Genomic DNA, 27968 nt, shown 5'->3' with positions numbered 1-27968 from the left:
AGCCTGCGGCGACATTACACCGGATGTACTGCGGCGTGTACGACATTCATTACGCCAGAGATTGCAATTGTGTGCAGCAAATGATAGCCACCACATTGAACATCTATTGGCCTGACATGTCGTGACACACTCTATTCCACTCCGTAATTGAAAACGGAAACCACGTGTGTACGCGTACCTCACCCCTCATGGTAATGTACAGTCGTGGACAAAACGAGCGAGACCCATCGCCTTTTCGTTATGCTGATCCGCACAACTTTAAGGTCTGCTACACAGCATAACAGGCAAGGCGACGAAGTGCTACCAACATAATATGCACAGGTGTGAAATTGAAAAACTATTCGCCATTTGTCAGACTGTTTTCAGTCATGTGTAAGACTTTATTATTGCTGATTAGAGTGTTAACCACAACACCTAAATATAAGATATAAATGAAAGAAGAAACGCTAATTAGTATGAAGTGTACTAATAAAACTGAATTTCAGCTTATCGAGATAACACAACTGTTTTAGTAAGACAAAGAACCGCAGACCGTTTGGAATTAGCAAAATATTACGCGCATTCGGCTGCGAAATGGTCTGTGTCAACGTTCAGACCAGTCACACTGAATTACAGTTGCTGACCTACCATGAAAGTGTGCAAATTTAGCAATGCGTGAAGATTCATAACGAAATTCAGTTAAAAATCATTCAGTGCCACATTTAAGTCAATTCAATTATTGACAGAAGCGGAAATAGTAGGCAGTAACAAGTATGTAATTCTACAAGAGTTTCATATCGACATTCACAGGGCGCCGGTACAGAATAAAGGTAGCAATAAAACATATTGGGGGCGCGAGAATTTCTTAAAATTCCTTTACTCATAGTCTATCCGCCTCTATCGAGATTAGAACCGAAAACAAACCAGACTTCCCTGGCAGTAGCAAACAGCTCTCACTACGCTAGCAGACAACCCAGGCAAACAGCCCTCTGTTATTACCCCAGATATGAATAAGCTGTCAATTTCGCAATGAAAATGGCAAAATGATCTGCAGTTTCTGTTGCATAGAGCTTTCTGGACTCAAATACATGAATTGTCTACCTTTATGCCACCGCTTATATGACAATCATTCGGGATGTTTATCGAAATAACAAAAAACTGTCATTAGCGAGTAAATTTAGTAGGATAATTCTGCACCACCCCAGGAAATAAACGGCGACGTAGCTGCCAAACGTATTCTACAATGTTTCGAATTCTCCATTAGACGTGCCACAGTCAGAAAACGTTCATTAGCCGAAGTGTTCCTTAAGGTAGCTAGCAATGGGAATGCTCCCACATCTAAAACGCGGTGGCATTAATAGTGCGATCTGAATTACCACGTGTATAGGCAAATGGATTTTATTTGCATTCCTGTAAACGTGATTTGGATCGAAAGCGTAGCTACGATTAATATGCTGATGTATAGACTACAACTGAAACATTTCGAATAAAGAGTAGGGGAAATTATTATGCGGCCCTTATCTTCAGTAACTGTGGTAGATATTTTCGTTATTAGGATTTCGTCACGTAAATCGGTAAAAATGGAACCCTATTAGTCTCACTTTCTTGACCGTCTGTCTCTCTACCCAACCCTAAAAACCCGTTTACCTCGAGTACAGGTGGACACAATAAGCGGAAATGTATCGCACTTGCTGCGGTATACGGTCCCTTGGTGGTGTAAAAAAGTGAGCTATGTCAACGCAATCTAAAGATACGGCCTTTTATGTAAAGAAAATTTACGCGAAAGGTCAAAAAATGGCTCTAAGAACTATGCCACCAAACTGCTTAGGTCATCAGTCCATAGATCTAGAACTACTTCAACGTACCTAACCTAACACACATCCATTCCCGGGGAAGGATTCGAACTGACGGCGCAAGGAGCCGCGTGGTCCGCGACATGACGCCGTTGAGCGCACGGCTAACCCGCGCCGGCAAGCTGTTAATATCATCTGGTGTTACTAAAAAGTTATTCACTTCTGGTGTATGATTTTCTGCGCAGTTCATTTAAAAAAGAATACCTAAAATATATTTGATGTTACGGAAGAAGAAAGACGCCTAATTCATTTCCCCTTGTCTTTATTCATGATGTTAGATTCGCAGTCTGAGCATACGTACTATCCATAACCACACTTTAGATCCAATTCATAGACACAGATATGCGAATACAACACATTGGCTTATACTTGAGGTATTTCGTTTCCCACGAAGTGGTGGCAGACGACGCTGTGGCGTCTTCGAAGCGCGAGTTTCGCCAGTGCTAGGTATCTCAGCACATCAGCTGAGCGAACTTGCATAGTATGTTGGTAGCACTTCGTCGCCTGGCCTGTTATGCTGTGTATCAAACTTTAAAGCTGTGCGGATCAGCATAACGAAAAGGCGAGGGGTCTCGCTCGTTTTGTCCACAGCTGTACATGTGCGCCAGTGAAAAAGACCAATAAAAAGGTGTTAGCATGTGGACGTAATGTGCTGTTCCAGTCTCTTCTGTACCTAAGGTCCATCACCGTTCCCTTTGGATCCCTACGTAATTCGGTGCTCTCCGATACACACGATCGAACAGCGGAGGAGTGGAACTCAAGCGTCAACTTTAGGTTACAATATCTCCGGATGTAATTAACATTTTACAATGCAACAAACGGCACTGATTACGTATTTGTTTATATGTTCAGATGTGCTAACAAAACTAGCGGGGTTCCATTTTAAAAAAAGGAGGTTTGTGTTAAAAAGCATACTTCCGTGCATTTTTTATGGTTTGTATTAACCAATTTCACTAGCCCCTCTCCTCACGTTCGGTCTGTGGAATCGATTCGTCAGTATTTGATGTTGTTTACCAAATATATCCAGTGGTAACGTTAGGTGACTCACCCTGTATATGCTGATAACAGCTGGATAATAATTAGGCATCGCTTAAGAATGAGACATCGCCTCAAACCGGTAGCGGCACATAAAACTAAAAAATGCATTTTAATGTTTTATTGTTGTAAGGGTCCACAGCATCAGTGTCTTTGAGAATGAAAATATGCAACAAGTAGGCTGTATAGTTTTTATTATCTGTGCGATTGGCCATTTTCAACCATGGGTCATTCTCAAGAACATATCTTAAGTTTCCAGGTTCATTTCACATTGGAACACATCGCTGGTACATGTGGACGAAGTTGCATCGTATTACATTGTGTACGTGGCACAGAAACAATGCAATAGTGTAGATGATTACGAAATAATGTTAACTCTTGTACGGTTTTTGTGCCACATACACCCAAATATGTGATGTAATATTACGTAATCATAAACACTTGTATTGTTTTGGTGCCACGCACAAAAAGAAATACGTTTTACAGGAGACAGGAAAAATAATGTAAACACCTCTACATACTTGAGAATGGTTGGAGCCCCATTTTTTTTACCGTAATACAGCTGCGATTCTTCTTGGAATACTGGCATATAATGATTGTATAGTCTCCAGTGGAATTTTCTGCCATTCTTCGGTCAGAAGTTGCTCCGGAGTCTGCGTTCCAATACCGTAGACAAGGGTTCGATAATGTCCAGGGACTGCTAGCCAGGAAAGGCGCTGCAGTTCAGTTGCATGTTGTGTGAATGGGTGCATTATCGTCCTGAAATATGGCATCATTGTTGGAGAACAGCATTTGAATCATGGGGTGCACTTGATCACCTAAGATGTTCACATAAGCGTTGGCTGTAACATGACCTTTGAACCTAATGATGGCACCAGCAGAATACCATGATACCACTGCCCACACCATCACACTTCCACCTCCATGCTTAACCTTTGGAATCAAGCAATCTGGATTGTGGGCTTCTATTGGCGTTCTCCGGACGTAAACCCGGCCCGATGTTGGAAATAACGAAAACGTTGACTCGTCGGACCATATGACGTTTTTTACACTGATCAGACGTCGAGGATTTATGCTCCTGACACCATGTTTTACGCTTCTTTGCGTTAGCTGTCGTCACTAATTGTTTCTGTATAGCAGCTTGTCCATGAATATTCGCTTTATGGAGATTTTGACGGACGGCGTCGATAGATACGGAGTCTCGAAGATAGCTATTAAGCTCTGCAGTCACTTTAGCCACCGTAGTTTTGTGCTGTTTTGACACAATTCGTGTTAGCGTACGACGATCTCTGTCATTTAGTTTTGATTTGCGCCCACTATTACGTCGACACTACGATGTCTTTCCATGTTTTGTGTAGGCTGTCATGACTGTTGAAACAATTACTCTTGAAACATTCAATAAGTTGGCTGTCTTTGTTCCTGATACTCCAGCTAATCGGGCCACCACAAGCTGCCTTCTTTGGAGCTCTATTAGTTCTTTCATTGCACGTCGTCCTCTGCCACTGAGTACAAATACGAAATGTGCGCAACTCGTCAACAACCTGCACTGATGCCTAGTCCGTACTGAACACACACAGTCCAGCGCGACACGTGCCTTACCTGCGTTAACATTATTTTGCAGTTTTGTATATCCGTCCACGTGTACCAGCGATGTATTACAATGTGAAATGAACTGGAATCTGAAGATACACACATCAAAAAAAGTTTTGAATCACCCCGGTTCCGAGAGTTCCGGAACGTGTACAGAAAATTGGAATAGAGATCAACATAAACATCATTTCCACCGTTTTCATTGCTCATGAAAAACACACATTGCTTGTTGTACCACCATACAGCGAGACCTGCAGAGGTGGTGGTCCAGATTGCTTTACACCGGTACCTCTAGTACCCAGTAGCACGACCTCTTGCATTGATGCATGCCTGTATTCGTCGTGGCATACTATCCACAAGTTTATCAAGGCACCGTTGGCCCATATTGTCCCACTCTACAACGGCGATTGTGCGTAGATCCCTCAGAGTGGTTGGTGGGTCATGTCGTCCATAAATAGCCCTTCTCAGTCTATCCCAGGCATGTTCGATAGGGTTCATGTCTGGAGAACATGAGGCCACTCTAGTCGAGCGATGTCGTTATCCTGAAAGAAGTCATTCACATCCAGTGCACGAAGGGGACGCGATTTGTCGACCATGAAGACGAATGCCTCGCCAATATGCTGCCGATATGGTTGCACTATCGGTGGGAGGATGGCATTCACGTATCGTACAGCCGTTACGGCGCCTTCCATGACCACCAGCGGCGTACGCCGGCCTCACGTAATGCCACCCCAAAACAGCAGGGAACCTCCACCTTGCTGCACTCGCTGGACAGTGTGTCTAAGGCGTTCAGCCTGACCGGGTTGCCTCCAACAACTTCTCCGACGATTGTCTGGTTGAAGTCATGTGCGACACTCATTGGTGAAGAGAACGTGATGCTAATCCTGAGCGGTCCATTCTGCATGTTGTTGGACCCATCTGTACAGCGCTGCATGGTGCCGTGGACCTCGGCATGGAGAACGGGAGGGAAGTTGCGCATCATGCAGCCTATTGCGCAGAGTTTAAGTCGTAACTCGACGTCCTGTGGCTGCACGAAAAATATTATTCAACATGGTGGCTTTGCTGTCGGCGTTCCTCCGAGCCATAATCCGTAGGTAGCGGTCATCCACTGCAGTAGTAGCCCTTGACAGCCTGAGCGAGGCATGTCATCGACAGTTTGTGTCTCTCTGTATCTCCTCCCTGTCCGCACAATATCGCTTTGGTTCACTCCGAGACACCTGGACACTTCCCTTGTTGAGAGCCCTTCCTGGCACAAAGTAGCAATGAGGACGCGATCGAACCGAGGTATTGACCGTCTAGGCATGGTTGAACTAAGGACAACACGAGCCATGTACTTCCTTTCTGGTGGAATGACCGGAACTGATCGGCTGTCGGACCGTCTCCGTGTAATGGGCGCTGCTCTTTCATGGTTGTTTACGTCTTTGGGCGGGTCTGGCTCAAATGGCTCTGAGCACTATGGAACTAAATTTCGGAGGTCGTCAGTCCCCTAGCACTTAGAACTACTTAAACCTAACTAAGCTAAGGACACCACACACATCCATGCCCGAGGCAGGATTCGAACCTATGACCGTAGCGGTCCCGCGGTTCCAGGCTGAAGCGCCTACAACTGCTCGCCACACCGGCCGGCTTGGCGGGCTTTGTGACATCTTTGCACAGTCAAAGGGACTATGTCTGTGATACAATATCCACAGTCAACGTCTGTCTCCAGGTGTTCTTGGAGCCGGGGTGATGCAAAACGTTTTTTGATATGTGTATGTGCTTGAAAATGACCCACAATTGAAACGTACCAATTGCACAGATAATAAAGAGAATGCTGTCTATTTGGGCCATGTTTTCTTCTCATAAAAAAAAGACAACTTTGGTGAATCTCAGCATGTACTGGGTGATCAAAAAGTCTGTATAAATATGAAAACTTAATAAACCACGGAATAATGTAGATAGAGAGATAAAAATTGACACACATGCTTGGAATGACATGGGGTTTTATCAGAAGCCGGCCGAAGTGGCCGAGCGGTTAAAGGCGCTACAGTCTGGAACCGCACGACCGCTGCGGTCGCAGGTTCGAATCCTGCCTCGGGCATGGATGTTTGTGATGTCCTTAGGTTAGTTAGGTTTCAGTAGTTCTAAGTTCTAGGGGACTTATGACCACAGCAGTTGAGTCCCATAGTGCTCAGAGCCATTTGAACCATTTTTTTTTTTTATCAGAACAAAAAAAAAGTTCACAAAATTTCCGACAGATGTCGCTAACTGCTACCGTGACGGGTGAGAGGTATGGCGATATGTTACAGAATCGCATCACCCCCAGCCTGGCTGATAAACACCTGCTGGAACGTACGATGTTTATGCAGGATGGCACTCCACCCCATATTGCTAGACGCGTGAAAGATCTCTTGCGCGCGCCGTTTGGTGATGATCGTGTGTTCAGCCGCCACTTTCGTCATGCTTGGCCTTCCAGGTCCCCAGACCTCAGTCCGTGCGATTATTGGCTTTGGGGTTACCTGAAGTCACAAGTGTATCGTGATCGACCGACATCTCTAGGGATGCTGAAAGACAACAATGCCTCACCATAACTCCGGACATGCTTTACAGTGCTGTTCACAACATTATTCCTCGACTACAGCTGTTGTTGAGGAATGACGGTGGACATATTGAGCATTTCCTGTAAAGAACGTCATCTTTGCTTTGTCCTACTTTGTTATGCTAATTATTGCTATTCTGATCAGATGAAGCGCCATCTGTCGGACATTTTTTGAACTTTTCTATTTTTTTTTGGTTCTAATAAAACCCCAGGTCATTCCAATCATGTGTGTCAATTTGTACCTCTCTATCTACATTATTCGGTGATTTATTCAGTTTTCAAATTTATACTGACTTTTGATCACCCGGTGCTATATACAGCATGCGTTCAGGTTCGCCCGACTGAGTTTTGGCTAACGAAGCGTTTCCTGCAAACAGAGCAACTGGCGGAGCTGCGCAAGACGAGCCTGGCGGCTATCCTCTGCGACAACTCGGACAACCTGACGCGCTCGCAGCCGTGGGTGATGCGCGCCGCAGCCGGCGACAACGTGCGCCGCAACTGCAGCGAGCTGGCGCGCCCCGACTGGTCTCTGTGGAAGGCGGGGCCGAGCGGCGCCTTCGCGCGGCCCGGCATCGCGCGCGTCTCGCTGTTCGAGGGCGCCAGCGCCGTGCGCGCCGCCGCGCCCAGGACCAAGACGAAGATCCCGCACGTCGCCCTCGGCGGCACCGTCACCGGAGGCTCCATCACCGCCGCGGGCAGCACCGTCTGGAGCGGCGCGCTGCCGCTGCGGCTCCCCCTGCCGCTCTTCGACACCCTGGCCGCCACCGGCCCAGTCCCGGCCGGGTCGCCCTTCTTCGCCGGCCGCGGCATCTACTGGGACGGCCACTTCACAGCCGACGCGTCCTCAGCCAAGGCCCGCCTCCAGGGCACCTACACCGCGCCCAAATACCACGACGGCCCGCCGCTCAACTTCTCCGTAGAATGGTCCAGCGGCACTTTCTCTTTCGACGTCATGCTCGCGTGGAATTCGACCAAGAACGGAACTATCGACATGTCCGGCTCTTACTGGTCGCCGCTGAGGCTGGAGACGACAAAGCCCAAGTTCGTGCTGACTACGGCGAAACCGGAGGAGGTGCAGAAGTACGCCGAGCAGCTGCTGGTGGCCGGCGGTCTGGGACCCGGAGTACCCAGAGCCCCCTTGCTCATTCACGGTATATTCTCGCCGGACAAGACGTTTTTCACTTGGGACGGCAATGCGACGCTCATCCTACCTCTACCGCCCCCGCCGCCACTTCCGGCTCTGAACGTCTTGGCGGCCGTGGCCAAGCCGAAGGAGAAGCGCGTCATGGTACCGGTTTCAGTTCTCTCTGGTAGAGTGACCACGAGCAGCGGCGTGACGTGGTGGAGTGGAGAACTGCCCGCCGCACTTCCCGCTCATCCCTTCGACACGGTAGCGTTGGCTGCGGGTGCGAGCTTGACTCCCGGAGTGCCCGTCTTCAGCAGTGGTATCCAGTGGAGTGGCTCCCTGGTCAGCGACGGTGCGGGCGGCGCGTCGCTTAAGGGCAGCTTCTCCTTCCCGACCTTCACTCACGGTGCTCCCGCCAACTTCTCCATCAGCTGGTGGAGCGGCAAATTCGCGCTGCAGATGCGTTACTTGGGGAACACCACGTTAGACACCTATCTGCACGACGGACAGCAGTGTTCGTCACCACTCTTCTACGTCGCCAGCCCACAACCCGTTCTCGGCACCCCAGTTGACCTCGACGACACGGAGTCCCTTGCCAGCGTGCACGAGATGTCTTCTCTCCTGATCGCCGCCGAGGAGTCTCTCGCACCTGCGCTTCGAGTGCCGATCATCCTCATGGGCACCTACTCGCCCGACCGCACCACCTTCTGGTGGTCTGGCGCAGCCACCTTCAGTGTGCATGTGCCACCCGCGCCGCCTATGCCACCCATGCCACCAGTTGCTGCTTCCCAACTGACCATGCAACTGATGAAGAAGACATCACCCTCTTCCAACTCCAACAAAGCACCTGTGGCTCAACAAAATATGGTAAGACAATTTCTCACTCCGTTGCTATACGTTTTGTTTGACTACAGAACAACGGAACTCGGAAGGGAAAATCATGCCAGCAGGTCTGAAAATAAGGGTATCCATTAGCTCTGCAAACTTGCTTCTGCCATTTTTAAATAGACGGCAACAGTGGCATATGACGATGCAGGTGGTAGGTCATAAGTCTCATAAAGTAAGCTTAGACATTTCTAAACTTAATATTAGTCGATTAGTCAAATGGTTCAAATGGCTCTGAGCACTATGGGACGTCAGTCCCCTAGAACTTAGAACTACTTAAACCTAACTAACCTAAGGACATCACACACATCCACGCCCGAGGCAGGATTCGAACCTGCGACCGTAGCGGTCACGCGGTTCCAAACTGACGCGCTTAGAACCGCACGGCCACACCGGCCGGCGTCGATTTGTCATTGCATCATAAAATTATTCTCGATTGAGTAGGCCTATGTTAATTTAAGAACACAATTCTCGTCATTTGCTGGAAGTTTTACTTTTCCTCTTTAACGTGTAGAAATCTGCAGCTGAGGCTCTTAAAATGCTGGCTAAGACCTATAGTATGGCACCTATTAATGAACGAACGTTCAGAGAATGGTTTCAACGCTTCGAGAATGGGTATTCTGATGTGGTAGGGCGGCATGGTGGTGGTCAAAAAAGGTTTTTAAACCTACCGAAGCCAACAGGATCAATCACAGGAGCTGTCATCGAAAGCAACTGATGCGTTTGAGACTTACACTGAAAGACAAACGCCGACGATACAGCAATAGAATGAAAATGTGATTTTTCAGCATGACACTGCTAGACCCCATGTCTCAAAACCCGTCAAAACATTTTTGGTAGCGTTGAAATGGGAAGTTCTACCCCATCCGCTGTATTCGCCCGACATTGCTCCCTCTGATTACCACCTTTTTTGATCAATGGGCTGACCAGCACTTCCGGTCACACGAACACGTGCAAAATTGGATCAGTTCGTGGATCTCCTCAAAAGAGATCCAGTTCTTTCGCTGCGGGATTCGTATGTTTCCCGAAAGATGGGAGAAAGTAGAGGCCAGCGATGGTCAATACTTTGAAAAGTATTTTTTTTGTAAGTTCTTCTAATAATGCTTCGAACTTCGAGAAAAAAGGCCGGAAGCAAAGTTCTAGATATAATATGAAGTATTCGCCTCGAAAAAAGCTTCCGTCATTGAAACGCTCTGATTTTGTCTCCGCATTCACACTTCGATGCGACACATTTTTTCCGAACTATGGGTGGCTGAGTGAAGAGCTTGATTGTAGAATTCTATATTGTGACTTTTCAGTAAATGTTTCACCTCGGAAAACATCTCACAGTCAGTGTGGAAATGACTACCACGCAATGGTTCCCTCATATGAGTAAACAGGTAAAAGTCATTCAGAGAATATGGTTCTGGGGCGGAAAGGGGGGAGGGTGGAGGAGTGGAGGAAGAGGATGGGTGAATCCAATTTTGGTAGTACAAATAAGCAGCATGTATGAGTGTTTGGCCTTTGTCATCTTCAAGACGTCGTGCAAAATATCAAAAACTGGCCCGTGACTGATTTTTCCACTGATTCCTGACTCCTGTCTTCGAGCATTAGGGCCGCAATTTCTCTTACGACTGCTTTGTAGAGAGATGGTATACCAATTCGTTCTTTGTCATGCACATATTCGTTCTTTGTCAAGCATATCCGTCACCATCACATTGTTACCAAACTCTTCGACAAGCTCAACGTGGATTGTTGCACCCTTGTTCCCCTCCGAATGCAGAAAACGAATTACCTCACGGTATTACACATTATCAAGAGGCTGCGTTATTTTTTTTTTTTTTTTTTTTTTTTGTTGGGCCCTCTAGAGGCGATCTGCAGTATAGTGGCCCTCGGATTTCAATATGTACTAATACGGAAGACATGTACCTCAAAAAAGTAAAAAACAGTTAATTACGTAAATTTAATTTTTCGAGGTTTTAATTGAATTTTACCCCTCACACTGTAAGAGTAATTTGTATCGAGCTTAAACGGTGTTGACAACTTTGAGATAAGGAATTATTGGTTTTAGTGTATGTATAGTTTGTTTTGTTGGCATAAATATCACAAATCTTACAGTCACAACTTGTTATTTATGTTTATGTGACGTCTGTTCTTTCGGACAGGAGGCGATAAGGCGAGGACGGCCAATGACCTTTTCATTGCAGATGCACACCAGGCTCGAACTATTACGAGAATCTGCGAAATGCCTCGAGTAATGAGAATAATGGTCAAGGGGCTCTACGTTAGTAGTGTGTGGATGAGATGAGATTTCGTTTTGACGGGAGGCGTGCTAGCCCGTGTAGTTTCGTTGACCACTGTGTCTGGACGGCGCAGTGGACAGTGCCTGTGCCTAGTCAGCAGGAGATCCAGGTTCGAATCCCAATCAGGCACAAATTTTCAACTTTCCCCATTGAATTAAATCAATGCCTTCTTGCAAAAAAATTTTCCAAATGGCTCTGAGCACTATGGGACCTAACTTCTCAGGTCATAAGTCCCCTAGAACTTAGAACTACGTAAACCTAACTAACCTAAGGACATCACACACATCCATGCCCGAGGCAGGATTCGAACCTGCGACCGCAGTAGTCACGCGGTTCCAGACTGTAGCGCCTAGAACCGCTCGGCCACTCTGGCCGGCCCCCTCTTGCAGCCATTGTCTGTAATTCCTTCCTGTCTTAACTTATTATTTACTTTATTGAAAACTATTTCGAGAATTTTAATGTCTGTTAGTCGTATGGACAATATTTTTTAATGCAAGTAAAAACTTAGGTTATGTATCTTGCTGTCATTAAAAATTATGCATCGAATGCCGTTTCTTACAAGAAAGCAGTCCTCCACTGATAATTTGTTTAGTCTCCCAAAATCGCAGGACTGATTATAATAATTTATGGAGACGAAGGGATATTGATATTGCAATATTTCTTATATTGTCTTTTATATTTTTCCAAAAATATATCGTAAACTACACAGGATGTCCGAAATGTTTCGACTCGAAATTATATAGCCTATACAGGTCATAATCTGAGTACCCTGGGATCACGAACTGGTGGTCGGAAATTCTTGTTACTGACATGGGTAACTTGTTCCTGTTAACAACAGCAGTAACAGCAGCTGCTCAAATTAAGAAATGCTGATTTCAATGAATGCTCTGACAGAGCTGAACTTCGTGATCAAACTCATTTAGCCCTTTCGCTTGCACGTTTTTATTATTCGGGAGTCAACTATGGTTCAACCATTAAATTCCACAGATTCCGTTGTTTGCCGTAGTGGTTAATACTCCATCTTTGACAACCAATCACGCTGTGTAAACAGTAGTTAACTCCTTTGTGGACATATCACGGATAACTGTGTACTGTTTATGAAAGTAGCGCTACCATAGTCGATATGGCAGGTAGCAGATCGTTATATAACATAAACCGTTTAAAAACACGTTCCCCACTTACCCTGTTCATTCAGTACTTTGTACTACTTGAAATACTAATTTACAGCCATCGGTTCTTTATCTCAAAATATTCAATTTACGATAATATACCTTGTGTAACAGTTACGGTCTAAATGTTTGAGATACCCTTTCTTTGTTACCTCCGACTCCATAATAGCTGCAAGCAAAATTGCGGAACTGCCAATTAATCCTCGTAAGAATAATTTGCATCTGCTTTCGTGATCTAGACCACTTTCATATTCCAGAGGCGCTCGACTAGCAGCAGCCAATTCGAAATTTCGTGGCAGGACAAATTTTTGTCACAAGTATTTGACAAGAAACGGTTGGAGAGTTGATAGCAGAAGGTATCTTATTACCAGTCGGTGCACCATCACCAGATGTAATTCCAAGACCTTTTGAAGAGTTTGCTGGAAGTGACAACAAGTGACACTGTTGATGTGCTACGTCAGTCAGCTGGAGATGTTGATCTCAACTGCACAAGCAACCCTCTCGGTCATCGACACTACACACCCCACCATCTGACTGTTCGTAAATGGAAAGTCAACGGCACAATCTCTCCGCTAGGAACTACACTATGTGATCAAATGTATCCGGACACCCACAAAAAAGTGCATTGTGCTGCCAGGTATCAATATTAGCGACTTCAGTAGTCATTCGACATTTTGAGAGAGCAGAATGGGGGCTCCGCAGAACTCACGGACTTCGAACGTTGTCAGGTGACTGGGTGTCACTTGTGTCATACGTCTGTACGCGAGATTTCCACACTCCTAAACATCCCTAGGTCCAATGTTTCCGACGTGATAGCGAAGTGGAAACGTGAAAGGACACGTATAGCACAAAATCGTACATGCCGACCTCGTCTGTTGACTGACAGACACCGCCGACAATTGAAGAGGGTCGTAATGTGTAATAGGAGACATCTGTCCAGACCTTTCTTCTTTTCTTTCTTTTACTTGTGCCGTTTGTCCCACCGATGCGCAAGGTCGGCATGGTTAATCGGATGTGGCAATGTTAGTTGACGGGGTGGCCAGATGCCCTTCCTGCCGCCACCCCGTACCCCCCGGGAAGGAATTAGTGGACCCCAATTGCCTGCAACTAGTGTAATCCATGGAATAGTGCGAAAGTGTTCAGATGTCTGCGAGCCTTGTAACTGAGGCGGGACGTGAAGACCAGCCCGGTATTCACCTACGGGGATGTGGAAAACCACCTAAAAACCACATCCAGGCTGGCCGGCACATCGGCCCTCGTCGTTAATCCGCCGGGCGGATTCGATCCGGGTCCGGCGCGCCTACCCGAGTCCAGGAAGCAGCGCGTTAGCGCACTCGGCTAACCTGGCGGGTAGACTTCTGTCCAGACCATCACACACGAATTCCAAACTGCATCAGGATCCATTGCAACCACTATGACAGTTAGGCGGGAGGTGAGAAAACTTGGATTTCATGGTCGAGCGGCTTCTAATAAGCCACGGGAAGGCCTCATACACGGCTACCCGATTCAGCTATATTTGATGAGATATTTTGGCTCAACAGCCGCTACCCCCGTTTTTGAGAAAACTGCCCATGAAGTTCATGGCGTGCATTCGACTCAGAATTGACGGGATCAATAGATAATTGACAAATAGTTCAAATGGCTCTGAGCACTATGGGACTTAACTTCTGAGGTCATCAGTCTCCTAGAACTTAGAACTAATTAAACCTAACTAACCTAAGGACATCACACACATCCATGCCCGAGGCAGGATTCGAACCTGCGACCGTAGCGGTCGCGCGTTTCCAGTCTGTAGCGCCTAGAACCGCTCGGCCACTCCAGCCGGCAGATAATTGAAAACTGAGCTATTTTCATAAACAGGTATGAGCCCCGAAAACGTATATTTTCCTAGAAATCGAAGACAGACGCTTGTGACTGCTGCTGATATGTCCGAAAGGTGTGCGATGCTAAACGAAAGCACCGCTGCTTTGCGACCAAGGCATCCTGCTATATGCTGAGAACCTGTGTTTAATTCCTACTCGCATTCTGCAGTTTCTTTTTTTTTTCATTTGCATTTTTCCTCATCAAAACTGATAGGAATAGGAAGGTTAACAAGGTAAGTATATCAGTAAGGAATAGTAGCAAAATAGGCAAATCAATTTGTCAACTGACTTAGATCAGTAAAAAATCAAAATTTAAGCCCCGTTGTATCGAGAGAATACCTAGTAAGCTTAATCTAGTACTCGACGGACGTTGTCGCATAAGGGAGAAGAACTAACCCTTGCCGCAGTTGGCAATATACATACAATAACGCATTCGTACACGGCACAATATTCCATCACCGCGTCTGGCCTGTTGTCGCTTACATTTTTCCCGCGCTCATAAGAAACTAACGATTAACTAAGTCCGCTTTGTGTAGAAGAGGTCAATCGTTTAACCGACTCGTTAAGAAATGTTTACTCATTTGCTCCATATCGGGGAAATAGAAAATTCACTTTATAAAATTTATCATGAGTACAATTTGCTAACTTTGGTTGCTGATAACAAGATTTGTCTGATACTGTATTCTTGAGATGGAGAAACTAACACCGTCGTGTATGATAGCTTGTTTGTAGATAAAGAACGTCAATGAAATTGCACGGTAGAAGTAATACCACCAAACTGCACATCTGTGTGGCAGCCATGTGATGTTTATTTTTATCGCCAAGTCAAAAACTTTTTTTCGAGGCTTCAAAATTACAGTCTACTTCGGAACCCCAGCTGAAAATGCACAAACCAGCGGTCGCAGTAACAATTAACACCATAATTCATGTCATCCTTCAGCATTGATTTTTCTGAACAATGTCATCTTCTGCCTGATATGCGCCAAAATTAGTTCCCGAAAAATAAATTTTTGTAAATGTAAATAAAGTTTGTTTTCCCCCGAATCTTGAGAAGGAACGACATAGTTGTGCGAATGTTGTATTCGCTAGACGTTTTCTGTGCCGAGTTTATATTTGCCTCGAATGTTTGTACGACAAACACCATCCATCTAGTTGTTGGAAGGAAATTGAGAACATGTAACAGGGTGAGTATAAGTGGCAGTAAATCGGCCAGGATTAAATTTTTAATTCTTTACAAATCCAAGAGATTTATTTGCTAACCATATTATAATTTCATATTGATTTACTTACCTTGTTAATCCTCCTATTCCTGCTTATGTAGAAACGGAAAAAAATACAAATTAAAGAAAACCTCAGAATGCAATTGCGAATCGAAAACAGGTTCTCTGATTTGTAGCTAAATGCCCTGGTCACTACGCTAGCGGGGCTTCCGTTTAACACCACATAAGTTGTGGGTACAAAACAGGCAATCATAAAGCTTCTTTCCTCGAATTCTAGCAAAATATCCATTTGTGGATGTTGGTGAATAATGCTCAGATTTCCGAATCGTTTGAGCATCATAGACTTTTCGAGTATTTTTCGCAAAACCGGGGAGTTATTGAGCCAAAATATCTTAGGGTCCCTCAGTTCAGGTTGTATACAGGCGATCTGCTAAACATGAGCCGAATCGGTTGGTCGTGTCTGAGGCCTTTACCTTTTTAGATGGGTTGGAAGGGCTTAGGGAAAGTGCAGTGCGTCTGTGAAGGAAATCGCGTACAGGAAGCCAGCTCCAGAAATCCTAGACTATTGTTTCGGTATTTGGAATTCTTATAAAGTAAGCATGACAAAAGAGAACGAACGAATTTAGAGACCCGCAGCTTGCATCGCAATAGGTCGATGTAGCCCATGCGAAAGTCTATGACAAATGCTTGGGGAACTTGATCTGTAATCTTTGGAAGAGCGACCATGTTGCTCTGGATTTCATGCTGGGTAAATTCAGAGTATCTCAGGAGAAATGGAAAATATTTTATGTGTTCTTAGTGTAGATTAATTCGAATAAAATCTTTCATACAACATTAGTTCAACTTTTTTTGTTGCAGAGTTACAACTGTAACAATATGACTCAAAGAAATACCTACATAAGGTGTTAAACAGAGTTACATGATTAAGTTCAAAGTTGATTTTCATAAATTCCACCTCCGACTGCAAAGCACTTTCGAATTCTCTGGCGAGGTGGCGCAGTGGTTAGCACACTGGACTCGCATTCGGGAGGACGACGGTTCAATCCCGTCTCCGGCCATCCTGATTCAGGTTTTCCGTGATTTCCCTAAATCGCTTCAGGCGAATGCCGGGATGGTTCCTTTGAAAGGGCACGGCCGATTTCCTTCCCCATCCTTCCCTCACCCGAGCTTGCGCTCCGTCTCTAATGACCTCGTTGTCGACGGGACGTTAAACACTAATCTCCTCCCCTCCGAATTCTCTGGAGGACACCTCGTTAGCTCTTCTGAGCTTATCCGGAATTCTTTTATGATGGCAGCACTATTCATTACCCAGACGATCAAGTGGTTTCTTCTGTTCATTTTTTCATTGTAGACTTCGTCTTTCAACCATTTCCCACATGCAAAAATCTAAATTGGAAAGATACGTAGATCTTGGTGGCCAAGAAATGTGACATAACCATTTCTGCAGATCCATCTTCCGGGGAATGTTATATTAAGATGGTATGTCATGTGACGGCTAGAACGTTTAGCAGCCTCGTCATGGTGGTAAAATATAGCCACCGTTGTAGCTCGAGGACTCCTTGAAATAAAGTTAGAAGCTTGCTTTCAAGAAAGTGTAGATAGCGGGGTCCTGGAGTCAGTGCACTAAAACCACAAGTACAGTCAATTGATTTTTTGTCGTAGTTGAAGAATTCGGTTATGCAAAGTTAAGCACAATTTTACAACTTGAACTTCAAAACAAAAATGTCAGTCGATGAAGAAAGCCAGATCAAGAGGTGTAACAACACGCGAAATAAAGACCTATCCCTGTAACCAGCTGTATGTCGTTAATAAAAATTGGACTTCGCTATTTGGAATGTTTTATTCGAATTAGTCTACAGCACTGTCTCATGAGATGCCCTGCATAGAGGCCCTGTATTCGAAGAAGACTGTGCCATCAACTTATATATCGAGTAGCAATGATAAGAAAAAGAGAAAATATGAGTCGTAGATAGTAAAACACGAATGGGTTAGGAACGAAAATTGATAGTATCGGTACTAATCAGAATATATCTTGAATTTTATGAAAACATTACCTGCATTTTCTAAGCTACATTTTATCTCCGTGTCTGGTCTCCAGCCTTCACAGAGCCACATTCCATGTTACTTAAATTGCTTACTCTTTGTATTAAGGAGCCAATGGTCCGTCTATTTGCATTTGTAAACGAGACCAGCTCTCGTGTGACAGTCATAAAATGCGTCCTTTTGGCATTGATATTCAGACCTTGACCTTTGTTGTGATCTCCTACTGTGATGGAAAGTTCTTGATCATTTAAGTTATCACCAATCGATACTGTATCGTCAGCATAGCGAACGTTGTTGATGATGACTCGATTAATTTTCATGGCTTCTTCTACATTATCAATTGCTTCTTGAAAAATACTCTCTGAGTAAAATTTGAATAGCAGAGGTTACAAAACGCATTCTAGTCGGACTCTTCCACAGATATTAACCATGTATGTGTCACCATTATGAAACTGTGCTGTCTCTATACAGCGGACGTCTTTATGATATAGACTACTGGCCATTAAAATTGCTACAACAAGAAGAAATGCAGATGACAAACGGGTATTCATTGGACAGATATATTATACTAGAACTGACATGTGATTACATTTTCACGCAATTTGGCTGCATAGATCCTGAGAAATCAGTGCCCAGAACAACCACCTGTGGCCGTAATAACGGCCTTGATACGCCTGGTCATTTAGTCAAACAGAGCTTGGATGGCGTGTAGAGGTACAGCTGCCCATGCAGCTTCAACACGATACCACAGGTCATCAAGAGTAGTGACTGGCGTATTGTGACGAGCCAGTTGCTCGGCCACCATTGACCAGACGTTTTCAGTTGGTGAGAGATCTGGAGAATGTGCTGGCCAGAGCAGCAGTCGAACATTTTCTGTATCCAGAAAGGCCCGTACAGGACCTGCAACATGCGGTCGTGCATTATCCTGCTGAGATGTAGGGTTTCGCAGGGAACGAATGAAGGGTAGAGCCACGGGTCGTAACACATCTGAAATGTAACGTCCACTGTTCAAAGTGCCTTCAATGCGGACAAGAGGTGACCGAGACGTGTAACCAATGGCACTCCATACCATCACCCCGATCACCCCGGGTGATACGCCAGTATGACGATAACGAATACACGCTTCCGATGTGCGTTCACAGCGGTGTCGACAAACACGCATGCGACCATCATGATGCTGTAAACAGAACCTGGACTCATCCGAAAAAAATGACGTTTTGCCATTCGTGCACCCAGGTTCGTCGTTGAGTACCCCATCACAGGTGCTCCTGTCTGTGATGCAGCGTCAAGGGTACCGCAGCCATGGTCTCCGAGCTGACAGTCCATGCTGCTGCCAACATCGTCGAACTGTTCGTGCAGACGGTTGTTGTCTTGCAAACGTCCCCATCTGTTGACTCAGGGATCGAGACGTGGCTGCACGATCCGTTACAGCCATGCGGATAAGACGCCTGTCATCTCGACTGCTAGTAATACGAGGCCGTTGGGATCCAGCACGGCGTTCCGTATTACCCTCCTGAATACACTGATTCCATATTCTGCTAACAGTCATTCAATCTCGACCAACGCGAGCAGCAATGTCGCGATACGATAATCCGCGATCGCGATAGGCTACAATCTGACTTTTATCAAAGTCGGAAACGTTATGGTACCCATTTCTCCTCCTTACACGAGGCATCACAACAGCTTTTCACCAGGCAACGCCGGTCAACTGCTGTTTGTGCAGGATAAATCGTTTGGAAACTTTCCTTATGTCAGCACGTTGTAGGTGTTGCCATCGGCGCCAACCTTGTGTGAATACTCTGAAAAGCTAATCATTTGCGTGTCACAGCATCTTCTTCCTGTCGGTTAAATTTCGCGCTTGTAGCACGTCATCTTCGTGGTGTAGCAATTTTGATGGCCAGTAGTGTATATTAGAATTTCCATAGGTTTATGATGTTGTACTCTTCAAAAGATTATTCATATCAACACGCAAATGGAGTGGGAAAGCAAATCGATAATATTGGAACGGTGTTACCTCCCCCATACACTGTACACTGGTTTTCGGAGTGTTTTGTACATGTTCTAGTTTTAGGGGGCGAACATACAAAGTTCCTACAAACACTAGCCACTTGGTTGTGGAACTATGGTACATTTCACAAACACAAGAATCCTTCAAGTAGAAGTCTCCCTAAGGTTGGTGACCCGACTATTGCGGGCCTGTAGCCTTGTGTGCAGTACGGTAATTGCTTTCCTCTTTTCCGGCAGGTGACGGCCGCTACAGGAGGCCTGGCTCGCCCTGGCGCCCTAGGGCTGGCGGTGACGTCAGGCTGGGTGGCGACCTCCAAGGCGACGCTGTGGACGGGCACCCTACCAGCCGCTATCCCACTACCTGCGTTCGATGCGCGCCCGGTCGTCACCGCGCCGACAGACCCCTTGGGAACGCCGCCCGTTTACGGAAGCGGCGTCGTCTGGCACGGCAGTGCCACAGTGCTGTCGCCTCTGGAGGTCTCCTTCGTGGGCTCCTTCTCTGCACCATCCTACACTCACGGACCTCCACTCAACTTCTCCATCAGCTGGACCCAAGGGCAGTTCTCCCTACGTTGTAAGCTCTTGTGGAACGCTACGATAGATGGCCTGGTCGACCCCAACCTCGTCTACTCTTCCCCAATATACTTCCAGCAGATCAAGGTTCCTCCAGTGAAAGAAAAGAAAGCGAAGGACAAAAAGGTCGACGGCGGTGACGACAAGCCAGCAATGACGGTCAGTGACGACGTGATGCTGCAGCTGGCCACCGCTGTCGATGCCGTAGGTGACTCTGGCTTGCGTGTACCTGTCATCTTGCAAGGCAACTTCTCTCCTGACAAGACGACCTTCTACTGGAATGGCAACGCTATCGTGATGTTCAAGAAGAAGGCCCCAATGATGGGTGAAAGCAGCAACGTGGCTCCTCGGGCGCCTGCTTCGCTCTTTCCAGTGAGTGGCTTCGGACCTTTCTCGTGGACGGCCCGACTCGGTGGCATGGTCACTTCTGGATACGTACGTGGATCCAGCGACAGTGGCGGCGGGCGCGTCACCATGTGGGACGGTAGCCTGCCGGCGGCCATTCCCAGCCGTCCGTTCGATTCCTTCCAGTATCCGACGGCTGCACTTACGGAGACGGCTTTCACTCCGATGGTATTCGGCCACGGCGTGACTTGGCAAGGTTCCATGACGTCTGACCCAGTAGCGGGCACAGCAATGCTACAGGGCACCTTCTCAGTTCCCAGGTATGTCCACGGTGTCGGACCGTTCAACTTCTCCATCGATTGGTGGCGCGGCGACTTCCAGTTTAACGTACAGCTGCTCTGGAACGTGTCGATAGATGGTGTGGTGACTCCTGATCGTACTTTCACGTCGCCCATCTTCTTTAGCGGAGCTACCGTCCTCGACAATGGCAAATCGTTGCTGTCTGGAATCCAGATGACAGCCAGGGATGCCGCCATCGAGCTCGCTGAGGAGTCTGCCATTGCAGCTGGAGCTGTTCGTGCACCAGTCATCCTTCAGGGAACCTATTCGCCGGACAAAACTATGTTCCTCTGGTCTGGCAAAGTGGTTGCCTCAATACCAAGGATACCAACCACTCCACCGATGCAATTCCTATTTGAAGGCGCTGCTGCTGAGGATGGAAAGGATGGTAAAGGCGCTAAAGGAGGAAAAGGTGGTAAAGGAGGAAAAACAGACAAAAAAGATGATGCAGGAGGCAAGAAGGATGGCAAAGGCGGAAAGCCCGCGGGTGGCAAATCTGGTGGCGGTGGAGGTGGCGCCGTTGGCCTAACAGGCATCACAGGCTACATCAACGCCAACTTCACGCTAGACCCCGAAGATCTTTATTACAATGATACAGCAACAAACACGACAAAGATGCGCCCGACATACCTGAATGTGTGGTCTGGACAGGTGCCGGTAACACTGCCAGTGCCATTCTTCAACAGTAGTCTGGTCGATCCACAGCCCACTGATCCCACAACAGCAGCTGCACTGTCCATCACGTGGTCAGCTTCAATGGCTCCTGGTGGTGCTGCAGGAGCTATCAAGTTGAAGGGCACGTACAAACTTCCAGTATCAGTAATGGCCACTGTGGACCCCGATATCGACGTGGAGTGGTCGAGCGGTGAGTTCTCGCTGTCTGGCACACCCCTGTGGAAGGCACCCCCGCCTACCATGGTGCAACCAGGCGTCAACTTCACATCACCAGTCTTCTACCGCAGCGTCGCGCCCACGAAGAGCACGATGAAGGGGTTGTTCGAAGGCGACCCTGCAGACCCCACAGCGGCTACTAAGGTGCCCATTATACTGCAGGGCACGTTCACGCCAGATAACAGCGGCTTCGTCTGGTCCGGGAACGCGCTCGTCATTTTCCCATATGCTGCAGCCTGAGCGAGCCACTCTGGAAGGAACGTCAGTGTCACACTATCTGACAGCACTTTTCTTGTCTAACTATTACCAAAGCATTCTTCTATGCAGCTCTTCTGTCCAATGTCTTGGCCTTCCACACATCTATTCCCTTCCTTACTATCGGTGCTGTTTTTTTCCCCTTTGGAGCCGTCCATATACCCTTTTTCAGTATTACTATAACACAGCTTATTCTCCAATCAGTTCTACATCCCTCACACATTACAGTCCATAGTATTTAATTCTGAGAAGCAATTTTATTACACGCGACGTTATACTTTTCAGTCAAGATTGAAACATTTACTTTTATATTTTTAAGCACTTATGTGGAAATGAAACAGCATTTCGTGGCTTTGAGCTAATGGTAACACTATTTCAGCAGATGATATGGTGTTATTTGGCGTAATTTTCCGTACTGCAGTTACTTTCCCTGTACACTTTAATAGCCATATGAAAACAGATACAGTGAAGGTGGAAGCACAAGTGTTAAACGAAATGTGTACTTAAGTAGGTAGCTCCACTAAAGAGAAGTATCATTACATTTCTGTGTGAGCATCTACACAGCGAAGGTGACGAAGTTTACGTGAAAGTGTTGTGTCAAAGGTTGTATAACAAAGCTATTTGGTTTAGTTATCCGTGGCTCCAAACAAAACTCTAAGTCAAAGAAGTCTGATTTAGTATTGTACAGTTTTCTGAACTGGTGTATGATACCGCTATCGATTATTACCTTCACGTAACAATCAAGTTGAAGAATGACTGAAACATATGTGAGGTTTGTAGAACACTTGTTCTCTAAAGGAAACAGAAAATAATAATGTTCATACTGACGTTCTTACCACTCTAATTCAAGACTTTTAAACTTATTTTAGAATGGCACGCACATTTTACGTCGACTGCTATAGATCAATTGTGCCATTGGTAAGGGAATCTCAGTGATTAGCTGTAGAAAACAACATTTGCTTAGTCGTCTGTCACCAGGTCACTCGTTCTGAGGGACAAGATAACAGTAAATTCTTCAGGTGAGAGTTGAGCGCCATCTCTTCTTTCGCTGCGTTCTCTTTCACGATGGGTAATTTTAGTTTTAGTCTGTTAAAAAAACGCTATAGATTTAGCGAAAACAAGAATAGATAGTTGTACGTAAGTGACGAAATGACTGTAAACAATGTAATTTAATTACATATCTTATTTCATAAGTGATTACTTGAAACAGTTCACAAATTCGGTTATTGTAAACAAAATATAATGCAATACACAAGCGTCACTTCTGCTTCCTCCATCACTTTCACGAGAAACATCGAAGCATTTCAAATTGCTGAGAGAGACAATCCAATGCCATATCTGTTTATTAGTCAGAGTTTTCTCGAGATTGCTCAGTATTGCAGGCATTTCGTCTTTGATGTTACAAAGTGTAAACTGTGATGCAATTTATCGATAGTTTTTTTAACTCCTGTAAAAAAATTTTATACGTAGAACCTTTCTGCGAATTTCAGATTAATAACTGGCACGAGACATTTTCCTTTCAGTATCCACTGACGTTTTATGTAATTACTAGCTTTATTTTCGTTACGAATTTGTTATTAATTATTTGTATATCTTGTGATCCTTAGAATCATAATTACTTATTAGTGTAATCATATGGATATTTAAGTTGTTTTATATAAATTATACCCAACTAAGGGTATTAACACTAACAGACGATGGAAGAAAATATTTGTGGTGTTCATTTTGTATTTTATGTTGCGTTGTTGTATTTGAATCTATAATTTTGTGCTTAAACCATTAGTTAGTTTCGTATTTTTTAAAAGACTTTTTCCTTGAATAATAATCGAATTTGTTTTCAAAATTATTTAGTTTTTTAAAGTAAGCTATCCTGATTTTGTCAGTTGTGTTGCTGTTTTTAGAATACTATGTACTGGTGTATCTGAACTCCGTCAAGAAGACACATTTTTTCAATAAAAATATGAACATGTGTACATTCTTTTCTTGTGATCTAACCAACTGATGAAGCTGGAGCCTGCTCATCCTTCACATCGCTAGTTTTCCCAAACTCGTCACGCTGTACAATACTGCAAGGATACTCCACCAAGTCGTCGCCAACGTATTTGTGTAGTTATCTACATCTGACAAGAACGAACTGGTCAAGGTATTGGTTGTGTGAACTATTCAGGGTTATGCTAACGTGATCTGGCAAAACCTTCTTTTTTACTAAATCTTTTCTTCAGCTGAAATGCAAGAATTAAAATATTTAAAGAATGTGAATTCATAGCTGAATCATCAGTATATCTTTCAAGTTAACATTAGACAAGGAATTAATAATAATCTAATAAATGATAAAAATACTGATTATATCAGTGAGCATTTTGTATCCGCTGGAAGATATATTTTTAACGACCTACATTATTTTTAGGTCTTCTTGCAGCAAATTTTCTATATTCTATGCTACAAATTGTTTGAAATACTTTCAGATGTAGACTAGAGAAACAAAACAACAGAAATGCAACGATTGCTGTAAGATATTTTTTCTTTAAACAAAAATTTCAAGTGGACTACGAGAAAATAAAGACGCGATATTAACGTTAATGATTTATTCAAACTTTTTGAAGGTAATAGTGAATTGTCAAGTTGTTGTTAATTAAAACGTATACACAAGAGGTTACATTTAAAATACTAGTAATAAAAAATAAAATATAATAAAAAGCACTCACACACACCAAACAATGATCTGTCTCTGACGCACCCTGCTATGTGGTCTCAGAACCATCTGCGTTTTAAGTCTTTTGCTTTGTAACTTAAAATGATATTCCACCATCTTGTTCTATTAGGTGATTGTGTTACTAACTAATCCGTATTCTTCATCTTCATTTTCCTTTCTTAGCCAGTCTCGAAAATAACACGCAAATAAATGTCCCCTGACGTTCCATAACATTTAAATCAGCTGTGAAACTGTGTATTTGAACTCTGGTTCTCCTGGAAATGAATCTAGCGTTTTATCACTGTGCCTTCCTGCTTGACGGTCCCTTCCATGCCAAAATCTTTCCATTTTTTGTTCTCTTCGTCCTCTGAAAATTTTTCTACTCAGCCGATCCTTTTTATGAAAACTCACACGCCAACAGTAACTACACATACCTATCGGAACTAAAAATCCACCAAGCAACGCCATTTTTGCCGAAAGACTTTCAGAATTTTAGGTTTGTTGTTATATATAATTTTAGGTTTGTTTCAAAATGTTTTAACTTATAACTTATCTTCCATAACACTTCTTGGTATGTTGAATTCTCTAACCGATTATTGATATGTCGTAGAGTAATAAGGTAACAGATTTACTAAGAAACACAGTACAGACAAGATCTTCTCGATTACAACACTTTAAAAAGTTTCAATGAAATGTTTTTTTCCTAGACATATGAGCATTTTTTCACATTTAGAAAACCTTACCTTTCCGGAGAATTTTTTTTTTATTTCAGAACAGAGATATGTTACTTAGCTGGCTAGAGGTGGAAGAGTGGTTCGAGATACAACCCCCTCCCCAGATGTTCACGTAAAAAGTCAGTAGTTAATACACACTGGTGTTACGCAAACGCAATGGAATAAACGAGAAATTTGCGACTCGGTGAATTTTTGTCGATGTTGTTAAGTAAAACAGAGACTTTCACAATAGTACGTAGAAAAAGTAATCATCTCATTATTATTTAACCAAGCGATATACATTGTTTTGTTTCTGGTTTTCAGTTAGAAAACTGGTTTGATGAGACTGTCCACGCTAGCCTACCCTTGTAAATGTCTTCTTCATTACAGAGCTAGTGTACACTATATCCGTTAGAACCTGCTTACAGTAGTCACGCCTCTCCTGGAATTTTTATTCCTTACTCTTCCCCTTGTTACCAAACTGACTATTCCTTGATGTCTCAGAACGTGTTCCAACAATGTATCTCTTATGTTAGTCAACTTGCTTCCTAAAGCACTTCTCTCTCTAATTCGATTCAACTTATCCAGATAATCTTGAGCACTCTTCTTCGCGCAGCTTATGGTACACGTTTCACTTCCATAACAGCTACTCTTCAGACAAATACTTACAGAAAATACTTCCGAATATTCAGATTTATATCTTGTAATTCCTAATCAGTATTTTACATCCTTTTTGTTTCTGCCGTCGTCAGGTATTTTGCTGGGAAAATAGAAAAGACATATACTCCATTTAGTATCTCCTTTCCTAATACAACTAGCTCTGCATTGCCTGATTCAATGCGACTACACGCGTGATTATCATTGTTTTAATTTTATTTGCGTTCCTCGTGTATCATCTTTTCAAGACGCTATCCATTCCGTTCAAGCGATCATCCAATTTCTTTATTGTCTCTGGCAGAATTAGTGTTATCTGTTAACCTCAAACTTTTTATTTCTTCTCTTTGAAGTTCAGTTCCTGTAACAAATTTTTCCTCTTTTTCCTTTACTGCTTGCTATATATATATATATATATATATATATATATATATATATATATATACGGGGTGTTAAAAAAAGTATTCCATACTTTGAGAGTTGGTAGTATGGCGCAAGACAAGAAAAATGTCCATTAAATTGGCCTCTAAAACGCAGAGCTGAAGAGCTAGAGCACTTGCTCATCTTCGCTACTGTGAAACATCGCTTCTACTACAAGCTCTCTGCTTCTACGAACGACCTACAGAATGCAGTAAACAAATGAGGACACATTCCTCCGTTGTTGTCCATGGATACAGCATGCAGTAAACATCTGCTAGTGTTGTTACTGTACACCCTATTCACAGATCTGGCTACATGCAGCGCATACGCTAATTCTAACAGAACGTAAATCTGCTGTTCGCTGTAAAAGACGGCTGAATAATGTGCAGATGGTACCCTGCGTTCTAGACATTTTTCAGCATACAGGGAATGCGCTCGACGGTTGCTTCCATTTTGTTATACCATAACAGAAGATCATGTCCACCATTTCCAATAGGCTTCCATTACGATGGTAAGTGCAAAGACAAAACTACAATGCAAAACCATTTTACAAATTTATCAAAACACAAACTGTTTGCATTAAAATTAACGTATGCGCTGCACTTTGTCAGAACTGTAAATACGACGTGCAGTAACAACACAACTGCATGCTACATCCATGTACAATAACGGAGGAATATGCCCTCATTTGTTTACTGTGTTATATAGGTCTTTTTTAATAGCAAAGAGCTTGCAGTAGAAGTGATGTGTTTCAGAGAATGGAAGATAAACAAGTGCTCACAGCTCTTCAGTTATGCATGTTGCATCCTGTCTGCTCGTCAAATATGGGGTACCTAGGAACTCTGCTTTCTCGGATCGCTAGACAACAATTCAAGTAAACAGTCTTAATGAATTTTATTACAAAAGGAAACGATTACAATACTAATCTTTCTGTTAAACAGGTGTGTCGCAAGCAAAGGGCGACACACAAAATAAAATCTCATCAGTATATACAATTCCTGGCAAACCTACGTTTCTAGCATTTGTAGACTTAGAGAAAGCTTTTGGCAATGTTGACTGGAATACTCTCTTTCAAATTCTAAAGGTGGCAGGGGTAAAATACAGGGAGCGAAAGGCTATTTACAGTTTGTACAGAAACCAGATGGCAGTTATAAGAGTCGAGGGGCATGAAAAGGAAGCAGTGGTTGGGCAGGGTGTGAGACAGGGTTGTAGCCTCTCCCCGATGTTATTCAATCTGTATATTGAGCAAGCAGTAAAGGAAACAAAAGAAGAATTTGGAGTAGGTATTAAAATCCATGGAGAAGAAATAAAAACCTTGAAGTTCGCCGATGGCATTGTAATTCTGTCAGAGACAGCAAAGGACTTGGAAGAGCAGTTAAACGGATTGGACAGTGTCTTGAAAGTTAGATATAAGGACATCAACAAAAGCAAAACGAGGATAATGGAATGTAGTCGAA

The 27968-nt window shown here is 44.3% G+C and overlaps 1 protein-coding gene and 1 non-coding gene across 2 annotated transcripts in view; both read left to right on the top strand.

Annotated features, from left to right (window-relative positions):
- LOC124613981 overlaps positions 1-24003 on the top strand; it is a 199194-nt gene extending 175191 nt beyond the window's left edge. Inside the window, exons 15-16 of the mRNA XM_047142768.1 lie at positions 7413-9028; positions 19867-24003. Of these exons, the coding sequence (XP_046998724.1) occupies positions 7413-9028; positions 19867-22017 (3767 nt within the window). The 3' untranslated portion in view covers positions 22018-24003. The remainder of the gene's footprint in view (positions 1-7412; positions 9029-19866) is intronic.
- Positions 16565-16637, top strand: Trnaa-cgc. Its single transcript has one exon. It is a non-coding gene; the product is annotated as a tRNA-Ala (tRNA).
- Positions 24004-27968: the final 3965 nt, after the last annotated feature.

This window comes from Schistocerca americana, chromosome 4, assembly GCF_021461395.2.
Source record: "Schistocerca americana isolate TAMUIC-IGC-003095 chromosome 4, iqSchAmer2.1, whole genome shotgun sequence".
Lineage (NCBI taxonomy): Eukaryota > Metazoa > Arthropoda > Insecta > Orthoptera > Acrididae > Schistocerca > Schistocerca americana.
The sequence above is the reverse complement of the archived record's forward strand: the minus strand, read 5'-3'. Positions and strand labels throughout refer to the sequence as shown.